Source organism: Thunnus maccoyii, chromosome 18 (genome assembly GCF_910596095.1).
Source record: "Thunnus maccoyii chromosome 18, fThuMac1.1, whole genome shotgun sequence".
In the NCBI taxonomy this organism is placed as follows: domain Eukaryota; kingdom Metazoa; phylum Chordata; class Actinopteri; order Scombriformes; family Scombridae; genus Thunnus; species Thunnus maccoyii.
The window spans coordinates 8,344,373-8,356,518 of record NC_056550.1 but is presented as its reverse complement, the minus strand read 5'-3'; the positions used below and the strand labels follow the sequence as shown (position 1 = coordinate 8,356,518).

The window sequence follows — 12,146 nt, the reverse complement described above, 5'->3', positions numbered from 1 at the left end:
TTGACCCTTTTAGCCGCATCACTATAGCCTCAGCTTGCATGAAGGTGTTTGTCACAAATTTTCTGCCTCCCCGTAGCTTAGCCATACCTTCGCCCGATAACTACAGGCACCAATGTAAAACTTACTCCAGAGCCAGCATTCAATGGTTAGAATGGGTTTCTTACACCCAGGGGGTTTTCATCCAACACGCTCTAAACAGAGGAGAGAAACAAATTGGCAAGTACTATGTAGATGGTTATGCAGAGGTGGGGGGTGTGAGGTACGCCTGGGAGTTTCAGGGATGCTTTTATCATGGGTGCCCGACCTGCTATGACCCTAGCGCTACTTGCCCAATGACAAACACTCCCTACGAGGAGCTACACCTGGCTACTGAGGAGAAAATACAGACGTTAAAGTCTGTTTACGGCGTACACACCTATGTCATGAGAGAGCACGAGTGGGTCGAGATGAAAAAATCACACCCCGGGGTAGTAGAGTTTCTCAAAACCTCTGATTTTCCCGAACCTCTCTCCCCCCGACAGGCTCTTTTTGGCGGTAGGACGAGTGCCTTCAGGTTAAGGTACACGGCGGGGGAGGACGAGCGTGTATTATACGCGGACGTCACTTCTCTGTACCCGTACGTCAACAGCGTCTATCCTTACCCTCTAGGTCATCCCGTCATTATCCACGGAGACTTTGATAACCCTGAAAACTACTACGGTCTAATCAGGGCAGTCGTATACCCACCTCGAGGGCTCTATTTACCCTTGTTACCCTACAAAACGTCTAAAGGTAAACTAGTGTTTACTCTCTGTCGCACCTGTGCAGAAATCAACAATCAGCAGGGCGCATGCAGACACGATGAGGAGGACAGGGCATTGACGGGGGTCTGGGTCACGGTTGAATTTAACAAGGCCCTTCAGCTAGGGTACAGAGTAGGTAAGATTACAGAGGTGTGGCACTTTGAGGAGCGTAGCGACACTATCTTCTCAGGCTATGTGCAGACCTTTTTGAAAGGCAAGCAGGAAGCTTCGGGGTATCCTCCCGAGGCCGTAGATCAGGAGAGCAGGGAAAAGTACATCAGGGAGTATCGTGATAATCAGGGTATCCAGCTGAACGTCGGTAAAATTGAGGTAAATCCTGCCAAGAGACAGATGTCAAAACTATGCCTAAACAGCCTCTGGGGAAAGTTTGCTCAGAAAAACAATTTGACTCAGACCACTCTGGTAAAGAGTGAGGAAGAATTTTTTGACCTAGTGTTTTCAGGAAAGTACGAGGTCAAATACTTCTCCTTTCTCAGCGACAAAACCGCTATGGTGCAATGGAACTACAGCAAGGGGTGTGTGGTACCTCCTAGTAAGGTAAATAATGTATTTATAGCCGCATTTACCACCGCATATGCCCGCTTGAAAATGTACGGTTACCTGGAGAGGTTGCAGGAGAGAGTTCTTTACACAGATACAGACAGCCTGGTTTATGTGGTGAAAGAGGGAGAGACTCCTCTGGAGCTGGGGGCCTATTTAGGTCAACTGACGGATGAGTTAGGGGGAGACAGCATACAAGAATTTGCCTCCGCAGGTCCAAAGAGCTACGCGTACCAAACCCGTCAAGAGAAAAAAACTGTGCTTCGTGCTAAGGGGATCACTCAGACTCAGGAGTGTTGTGACCGAATCAACTTTGATAGCGTTAAAGAGCTGGTGGAGGGCTACCTGGAGCGTTCGGAGGAGGGTGTCATTGACACCCCTCACCAACAAGTGGTACGCGATAAAAGGGGGTTTCTCTTGAGAAACTCTTCATTTCAGAAGAAGTTTAGGGTGGTGTATGATAAAAGACGCCTGTTTCCTGACGGTACGACTCTGCCTTTCGGATATTAAGGGACTTTTCGTTTCGTTTCGTTTCGTTTCGTTTCGATTCGATTCGATTCGATTCGATGATGGAGGAGGTAAACTTTGATCCTAGACTTTGTGTACCTTTCTCATGTATGATTGTAGGACCCAGCGGGTGTGGAAAAACTTTCTTTGTAAAACGGTTATTGGAAAACTGTGAACATGTGATGGATTCCGTACCTGATAACATTGTGTGGATTTATACGTCTTTTCAACCCATGTATGATGAACTGAAAAAAATGAATAAAAATATCAAATTTGTCGAAGGACTTCCTGACTCTTTTGAAGATGAAAACCTGTTCCCGCCTGATCAAACTCATTTAATCATTCTAGACGATGTTATTTTTCAGGCCTCTGATCATCCAGAGGTGGTTAAAATTTTCACCCAATACAGACATCATAGAAATATGAGCGTCATGATGTTGACGCAGAATGTATTTCATCAGGGTAAATACAGCCGCACCATCAGTCTGAACAGTAACTATCTGATTCTGTTTAAGAACCCACGTGACAAATTACAGATTAGTGTATTAGCTCAGCAAATTTTTCCCTCCCAAAAACCCTTTTTCCTGGAAAGTTTTGAAGACGCTACCAACGCCCCTCATGGGTATTTATTGGTTGATCTGACGCCTTCCTGCCCAGAACAATACAGACTGAGATCGGGTGTGCTTCCTCATCAGTGGCCCACGGTTTACCTTCCCAAGACAAAATTCTGACCTTCCTGAAACCATGTCGGCGCGTTTAAAAAGAAACGCCCCCTTGTTAAAGGCTCTGTACCTCGCCACACCTCACAAACGTCGGGACATTCTGGCTTACTGTTCTTCGGACTTTATCCAGGCTCTGTGTGAGATTGCTTTAAATGTTTTGAAGGGTAACGTCCCCTTATCTACCGCTCAATACAAAAAACTAAAAAGACAAAAAAATTTCATCAGACTGCTGGCTGATAAAAGAGCCGGCCTGAAGCGCAAACATCAGACTTTGATGAAACAGTCGGGCGGTTTTCTTTTACCTCTGCTTTCGACGGTTGTACCTATACTCGGGGATCTTATCGGAGGACTGGTTAGAAGAGGATGACTATGAAGAAGGCGCATAAAATGTATCTCCTCTCCACCCACCAATTAAACCGTCTGACCCAGCCAGAGAGGTCCATCAGACAACAGGCAGAGAGTGATTTGGATGTTAAAATGAGAGAGATATTGGATGAGCGGGGTTTGAACGCCCATGAAAAAATTAAAAAATACAACACCCTGCTTCAGAGATATCTTAACCTGATCAAACAAGGTCAAAAGGATGAGAAGAAGGTGACGGTGACTCTGCAACGTGATCCTGGGATCGAGCTTTCTGAAGCTGAACGGAGTGAGGAGACAACACCGGAGGACTCAGAGGACATGATGGGAGAGGTGGTGAAAAGTCTAGCCCCACGTGATCGTAAAAATGCGGAGTACATTATGAGAAAATTAACCGAGAGTGATGAGGGGTGGACCTCTAAAGGGGAATTTATTTATAAAGGGACGATTGTAAAAGGATCTCATATGATTGATTTATTTAAAAACCTCATGCAGTGGTCTAAAAAATCTCAAGCCCGTCCACCCGCAGGTTGGAAAAGTTTTCTAAATACTCTGGCAGAAACGAACGTTCCCTTATCCTCCATCCGCAACCCCCGCGCCCGCGATCAATACCAACGCCTGAAATTGGGGGAGGAAGCCCTAGGATCAGAAGATGAGGAAAGAGAGGAGAGGGAGGAGGGGGAGGAGGAGGCCTCTTTTTCCCACGACAGAGGGAGACGCAGAAGGAAAAAGATGTTAACTCTATCCCCACGCTGGATTCAGCCCAGAGAGAATGAAGAAGAAAAAGTCCCTCAAAGACAGAAAAGAAAATTATCTTTATCCCCACGCAGGATTCAACCTAGAATCGACTCTAAAGCCCTGCGTTGGTTACCCCTTGTGTGAAAAAAAGACAAAAAAAAATGTATAATTGATTTTCTCAATAAAGAATGTTTATTAATCAAATGCAAAGTCTACAGCGTCTTTTTTTCACACAAGGGGTAACCAACGCAGGGCTTTAGAGTCGATTCTAGGTTGAATCCTGCGTGGGGATAAAGATAATTTTCTTTTCTGTCTTTGAGGGACTTTTTCCTCCCCCTCCTCCCTCTCCTCTCTTTCCTCATCTTCTGATCCTAGGGCTTCCTCCCCCAATTTCAGGCGTTGGTATTGATCGCGGGCGCGGGGGTTGCGGATGGAGGATAAGGGAACGTTCGTTTCTGCCAGAGTATTTAGAAAACTTTTCCAACCTGCGGGTGGACGGGCTTGAGATTTTTTAGACCACTGCATGAGGTTTTTAAATAAATCAATCATATGAGATCCTTTTACAATCGTCCCTTTATAAATAAATTCCCCTTTAGAGGTCCACCCCTCATCACTCTCGGTTAATTTTCTCATAATGTACTCCGCATTTTTACGATCACGTGGGGCTAGACTTTTCACCACCTCTCCCATCATGTCCTCTGAGTCCTCCGGTGTTGTCTCCTCACTCCGTTCAGCTTCAGAAAGCTCGATCCCAGGATCACGTTGCAGAGTCACCGTCACCTTCTTCTCATCCTTTTGACCTTGTTTGATCAGGTTAAGATATCTCTGAAGCAGGGTGTTGTATTTTTTAATTTTTTCATGGGCGTTCAAACCCCGCTCATCCAATATCTCTCTCATTTTAACATCCAAATCACTCTCTGTCTGTTGTCTGATGGACCTCTCTGGCTGGGTCAGACGGTTTAATTGGTGGGTGGAGAGGAGATACATTTTATGCGCCTTCTTCATAGTCATCCTCTTCTAACCAGTCCTCCGATAAGATCCCCGAGTATAGGTACAACCGTCGAAAGCAGAGGTAAAAGAAAACCGCCCGACTGTTTCATCAAAGTCTGATGTTTGCGCTTCAGGCCGGCTCTTTTATCAGCCAGCAGTCTGATGAAATTTTTTTGTCTTTTTAGTTTTTTGTATTGAGCGGTAGATAAGGGGACGTTACCCTTCAAAACATTTAAAGCAATCTCACACAGAGCCTGGATAAAGTCCGAAGAACAGTAAGCCAGAATGTCCCGACGTTTTTGAGGTGTGGCGAGGTACAGAGCCTTTAACAAGGGGGCGTTTCTTTTTAAACGCGCCGACATGGTTTCAGGAAGGTCAGAATTTTGTCTTGGGAAGGTAAACCGTGGGCCACTGATGAGGAAGCACACCCGATCTCAGTCTGTATTGTTCTGGGCAGGAAGGCGTCAGATCAACCAATAAATACCCATGAGGGGCGTTGGTAGCGTCTTCAAAACTTTCCAGGAAAAAGGGTTTTTGGGAGGGAAAAATTTGCTGAGCTAATACACTAATCTGTAATTTGTCACGTGGGTTCTTAAACAGAATCAGATAGTTACTGTTCAGACTGATGGTGCGGCTGTATTTACCCTGATGAAATACATTCTGCGTCAACATCATGACGCTCATATTTCTATGATGTCTGTATTGGGTGAAAATTTTAACCGCCTCTGGATGATCAGAGGCCTGAAAAATAACATCGTCTAGAATGATTAAATGAGTTTGATCAGGCGGGAACAGGTTTTCATCTTCAAAAGAGTCAGGAAGTCCTTCGACAAATTTGATATTTTTATTCATTTTTTTCAGTTCATCATACATGGGTTGAAAAGACGTATAAATCCACACAATGTTATCAGGTACGGAATCCATCACATGTTCACAGTTTTCCAATAACCGTTTTACAAAGAAAGTTTTTCCACACCCGCTGGGTCCTACAATCATACATGAGAAAGGTACACAAAGTCTAGGATCAAAGTTTACCTCCTCCATCATAGAAAGAAAACAACAACAAAACAAAACAAAACAAAACAAAAAAAAAAAAAAAAAAAAAGTCCCTTAATATCCGAAAGGCAGAGTCGTACCGTCAGGAAACAGGCGTCTTTTATCATACACCACCCTAAACTTCTTCTGAAATGAAGAGTTTCTCAAGAGAAACCCCCTTTTATCGCGTACCACTTGTTGGTGAGGGGTGTCAATGACACCCTCCTCCGAACGCTACAGGTAGCCCTCCACCAGCTCTTTAACGCTATCAAAGTTGATTCGGTCACAACACTCCTGAGTCTGAGTGATCCCCTTAGCACGAAGCACAGTTTTTTTCTCTTGACGGGTTTGGTACGCGTAGCTCTTTGGACCTGCGGAGGCAAATTCTTGTATGCTGTCTCCCCCTAACTCATCCGTCAGTTGACCTAAATAGGCCCCCAGCTCCAGAGGAGTCTCTCCCTCTTTCACCACATAAACCAGGCTGTCTGTATCTGTGTAAAGAACTCTCTCCCGCAACCTCTCCAGGTAACCGTACATTTTCAAGCGGGCATATGCGGTGGTAAATGCGGCTATAAATACATTATTTACCTTACTAGGAGGTACCACACACCCCTTGCTGTAGTTCCATTGCACCATAGCGGTTTTGTCGCTGAGAAAGGAGAAGTATTTGACCTCGTACTTTCCTGAAAACACTAGGTCAAAAAATTCTTCCTCACTCTTTACCAGAGTGGTCTGAGTCAAATTGTTTTTCTGAGCAAACTTTCCCCAGAGGCTGTTTAGGCATAGTTTTGACATCTGTCTCTTGGCAGGATTTACCTCAATTTTACCGACGTTCAGCTGGATACCCTGATTATCACGATACTCCCTGATGTACTTTTCCCTGCTCTCCTGATCTACGGCCTCGGGAGGATACCCCGAAGCTTCCTGCTTGCCTTTCAAAAAGGTCTGCACATAGCCTGAGAAGATAGTGTCGCTACGCTCCTCAAAGTGCCACACCTCTGTAATCTTACCTACTCTGTACCCTAGCTGAAGGGCCTTGTTAAATTCAACCGTGACCCAGACCCCCGTCAATGCCCTGTCCTCCTCATCGTGTCTGCATGCGCCCTGCTGATTGTTGATTTCTGCACAGGTGCGACAGAGAGTAAACACTAGTTTACCTTTAGACGTTTTGTAGGGTAACAAGGGTAAATAGAGCCCTCGAGGTGGGTATACGACTGCCCTGATTAGACCGTAGTAGTTTTCAGGGTTATCAAAGTCTCCGTGGATAATGACGGGATGACCTAGAGGGTAAGGATAGACGCTGTTGACGTACGGGTACAGAGAAGTGACGTCCGCGTATAATACACGCTCGTCCTCCCCCGCCGTGTACCTTAACCTGAAGGCACTCGTCCTACCGCCAAAAAGAGCCTGTCGGGGGGAGAGAGGTTCGGGAAAATCAGAGGTTTTGAGAAACTCTACTACCCCGGGGTGTGATTTTTTCATCTCGACCCACTCGTGCTCTCTCATGACATAGGTGTGTACGCCGTAAACAGACTTTAACGTCTGTATTTTCTCCTCAGTAGCCAGGTGTAGCTCCTCGTAGGGAGTGTTTGTCATTGGGCAAGTAGCGCTAGGGTCATAGCAGGTCGGGCACCCATGATAAAAGCATCCCTGAAACTCCCAGGCGTACCTCACACCCCCCACCTCTGCATAACCATCTACATAGTACTTGCCAATTTGTTTCTCTCCTCTGTTTAGAGCGTGTTGGATGAAAACCCCCTGGGTGTAAGAAACCCATTCTAACCATTGAATGCTGGCTCTGGAGTAAGTTTTACATTGGTGCCTGTAGTTATCGGGCGAAGGTATGGCTAAGCTACGGGGAGGCAGAAAATTTGTGACAAACACCTTCATGCAAGCTGAGGCTATAGTGATGCGGCTAAAAGGGTCAACGCCTGTCTCACTCAGAAACTCCTCTCTAAATTTGATGCAGCCTGTAGAGAGGATGTCGACGTCATTTTTGCAGTAATGTATCGCCTGCTTTTTGAAATCAAAGACCCTCCGACTAGCCTCTTTATACCAGCCGTAGAACTTTTCTTGCTCACCGCCCGTCATGCGCTCTATGCCATAATCACTGGGTGGGGGGTAGGGCCCTTTGTAGTTTAGTCGCTTCTCAGAGCTAAACTTGTGAGGAAAATACCCCTTGGTCTGATCATCGAAACCCAGCGCTTTTGGCATAGCGCTGAGACGCATGGTGAGAAAGGATAGGGAGTCTATGTATTTCAGATTAAAATCTGGATCTTCGAAGCATAGGACTTTGCTTCCCTGCATGATGATAGAGGGTTGTAAACCTAACTCTACCATACCATTAAGGAGCAGGTAGCCGTCAAATCCTCTGGAATTATGCGCTATGAATGTAGAGCCCCTATAAAGGGGTCTCCTGAAGTGCATGAGAAAGGCTGTGACACAGTCCTGACCATAGGCCATCCACTCTAACCCTTTTAACGTTTTTGTGCATACCAGGAAGGGGACGTGCACGTGTCTATCATCAACAAATGTCTCAAAATCATAGAAGATTAATTTGTCTGTATGTTCTGAATCGCGGGGGAGAGGCTGAATGTAGCAGAGATGATTCTCGACGGCTGCCTTAGAGTCAGAGGGTAGCGCTTCCCCGCAGATTTTACATCTTGCCCGGGGACACTTGTGCTTATTAAAGCCCGTAGATGTGGGTATACAGTAAAACAGTTTGCATTTAGGGCATTTTTTCTGCAGATCACAAAGGCTGACTCGTTTTCCATCTTTCATTCGTCTCTTTTTATGCCTGACCATACAGGAGGGGGAGCGACACATTTTGTTGCAATCTTTGCAAAAGACGGGCTCTCTCTTTTCCTTACTACATGTAGGATCGATGCAGACCAAGCAGTGACCGGCACAGGTGTGCTTGTGAGGGTTGTTGTATCCAATGTGGCAGTAACTGCATATGTATCTCCTCCCTGTAAATCCTTTGATGTTTTTAATACCGTAGTAATGCTCCTGAGACAGATACGGATACAGGGGTTTGTCTGATTGGGGTGAGTCCGTCTCAAATCGAGAGAGGGGGCGCTGGCCCTCGTCTCTGTACAACACCATGATTTTACGCTTCACAATCTTTTCAAACTTGGATATGTCGCTGAAGGTGACGGGGGTATGTTCGTCTAAACCAACCAAACGTTGTAACTCTCTCCCAAAGTTTACAGCCTGGCTATCTGTAAGATTAGAATCGATCAGATGAGCTAAACTGACGGCGAAACAGAGTTGGTTGTTCGAGTTGTTTGTCACATACAGATGTGGAGCTTTCTTGGAGAGGATTTCACAGTCTAAAGTGTTTTCCAACTTTCTCTTGGCACCCCCTCTGTGATTATGTACCACCTGCACAACTAATTCTAACCCCCCATCAGGATCCACGCAGTCCATAAGGCTCTAGAGACCATTCTTCACGCAGGGACTCTGGAGGAGGCATCTGGGTACGACACAGAAACACCACGCTTTTCCGCGGTGCATTGCAGTCAGCGAGACTACCCATATGCGTAGACTTATCATTGTAGAGGGATACAGGCGTCTGGCTAATCATCGACATCATGGCTCTCTCTACCCTTAACTTTGCCTGCTGCACGTCTTCAGCGATGGAAACTTCTTCTTCTTCTTCTTTACAGTCAACTTCCCTTTTACCGACCGGTTCAGACATGGTGAGTTCTCTTTTTTTTTTAAATAAAAATTCAGCCTGAAGGTACTCTCAACGCAGACTCTCCAGAATTTATTTTCAGTACTCTTACATACCCTTTCAATTTATAGGATGATAAAATTTGTGGGAATGGTCTTGGGCGGAGTTAAGGTATGAAGCGAGGGTAAAAATCTTAGTTGTCACACTCAGAGAATAGAAGTGCAATGCGGGGGGGGGGGGGGGGGGGGGGGATGTGCGCGCGTAATAAGTCGGACTCCTGCATTTGTTCAGGTTATTCTGACATTATGCCGGAGCGTCGTCTGAAGTTCAAGGTCTTGTCTGCGGTCAAGAAATACTCTGTATTATCATTGCTATTAAAAAAAAAAAAAAACTATGTTACAAGGCTACCATAAGAAAAAAAAAAAAGAATAGGTAAGGAAGAGGGTTTATATTTTTATTAGGTTTTACTTTACTGCAGAGTCATAGTAAGTACTTTTAATTTACTATTTTTTCTCCTTTTTTCTCTCCTTTTTTCTCTTTTTTTTTTCCCTCCATCAACAACCATGCCGCTAAAAAAAAAAAAGAAACAGTTTTTCACTCAACTATATTATTTCTTCAAAATACTCCAGAATGCTGAATGATTTTTATTACGTATTCACTGCTGAAACAGGATAGCAGAAGGTGCTTCTAATTTACTTTTCTTCTCTATCAACAAACACAACTTACTGCTGAAAAAATCATCTTTGTAACACAGTTTCTCACTTTTTTATTCATTTCTCTATTTTTCTACAGAAAATGCCATAATACCGCATTTCAAAATACCCGCGCCAGACTAACATGTCTCAACCATATGCTAATTTCTAAAAAACATAACTTACCAATTTCACACTTTCCCACGATAACCTAATATATGCATAAATTATGCATAAATTATGCTAATTAGGGTGACCTCTTGACCTAGACCTGTCAAAATCATGTTTGACGAAAGGGTGTACCTTATACTCTCTAATATATGCAAACTATTCAGCACTCTATAAACCCCAAAGCCTTAAAAACTTTTCTTTCGCTATATAATTCATTTACCCCTTAACGCTTGGCATATATGTCCTTTGATGTTTATTATTGTTCAGTTTTTTCAAAAAAATACCAAAAAGGTCGCCTTCAGTCCAAAATGGCGGAGGCGTAGCTCTGCTGCTGTTCGACCAATCAGCTGTCACTTGTTATCGACGTAGTTCATCGGTGTTTGGTTTGTGTCCGGGAAGTGCTGCCTGACAGATTGTACTCAGGGTGAAAGCTCATAGACATCTTAAAGGGCCAGTGTTCGGATATGTAGCGGGCTTATGGATATACTGGGGCTGCTGGGAATCGAAACTTAACCGGGGACTGGGAAGTAAGACGCGGAGCTCCAGCGGCTCTCCTCCTCGTCGCTGTTTATCAGCGACAGGACTAAACTACCTCTCTCTTAACTGCTGAACAGTTGTTCTGTCTGTTTCCGCTCGCACACAGAATGACACGCGTTTAAACTTTGCTTGGCTTCAATGAACTTCCTTTCTTTGTCAGGTAGGTGTGTTTAGAAGTTGGCCCAGTCGCGCCATGATAGCTAGAGAAGCATGTAGACTCGGGGACAAACATGCTGGATAAATAATTTAAAACCAGTGAGAACATGAGTGTCAACACGATGTGACGAGCCCGTGACAGTTTATTGCTTTCTGCTGTCGAAGCAAGTGGGCGTGCACGAGCTACATTTCACGTTCTTGTGCACCATCAACATCACAACAGTCAGCCTTTGCCACTCATTCACTTTGTTTATCTTTCCCCAGTGAACAGCCATGGATCCTGCCAGACAGAAACGCAAAGAGGAGATAAGCAAAGCTCTGACATTCATACAGTGAGATGATGTTTAGTTTTTCCTTATTTGAGGGCACACTGTCAGAAAGTGAAGGCTGCCCTGCCTCTGACTGTCTCATATCCTTGATAACTAAGCTGCTTTAATACTTTTCTCAACAACTTTACTTTTTGTGTTCCAGGTCTTCGTTGGCTTATCCAGAGCCTGAGGGCTACCAGGTACTAGCTTGTCTCTACCGTCTCTTCACTTTTTGTCTGTTGGTTTCAAGCACATTTTAATGAACTCAGTCATAAGTTGATACTGAAGTCACAGACCTCCCACGGCTCTCCCTGAAACTCTATTCTGGTCTCTTCTGGCCTACCATCTGTCTTTTCATTCTCAACTATATGTAAATCAAGGACTTTTTTTAACTCTCAGGACATTTCTACATTTGCACATTCTCTTATCTGAGTCGGTTTGATTTGTACTGCTACTGTCATGCATGCAGTGATAGCTTCTTTTAAAAAAATTATATCAATGCAGCAGTGAAAGAAACACACTGATGTTTTACTTAAATACCACAGTGTAGTTATTTTACACTGTTAAAACACACACATTCAAAATTATACTTGACTAAGTGTAAAAGCACACATTATGCAGAAGACCCCTTTTCAGTTTTGGAACCCTCAAGGTCCCAAAAAATTATATTTTTGTATCCTATGTGCACAAGATAATACATTTGTGTGCACAAGTTATTATCTTGTTCAACAAGATTAAAAAAATGTTATATAGAACTTTGAAGGGCCACCTGTTAGTTTTGTTGCAGGACAAGTTACTTCATGTTAATCCCAGCATAGCTTTGCACAACTCCAGCCCGAGTCAGTGTAATCAGACACAATAGCTTTTATATGTTTATTGAATTTTTTGTATGCAAAATCAAAGTTACCATA

At 44.3% G+C, this 12,146-nt stretch overlaps 1 protein-coding gene across 3 annotated transcripts in view; it reads left to right on the top strand.

The window, feature by feature from the left end:
• The window catches only part of zc3h7ba (zinc finger CCCH-type containing 7Ba), a 34,838-nt gene that overhangs the window by 5,269 nt on the left and 17,423 nt on the right, over nt 1–12,146 (top strand). The window contains exons 1-3 of one of the 3 annotated variants that reach the window (XM_042391859.1): nt 9,317–9,396; nt 11,192–11,259; nt 11,399–11,435. In XM_042391859.1, the coding sequence (XP_042247793.1) occupies nt 11,201–11,259; nt 11,399–11,435 (96 nt within the window). In that variant the 5' untranslated portion in view covers nt 9,317–9,396; nt 11,192–11,200. Of the gene's footprint in view, nt 1–9,316; nt 9,397–10,620; nt 10,932–11,191; nt 11,260–11,398; nt 11,436–12,146 lie in introns of those variants that run through there. The other 2 variants (XM_042391858.1, XM_042391860.1) reach the window with 2 other exon arrangements.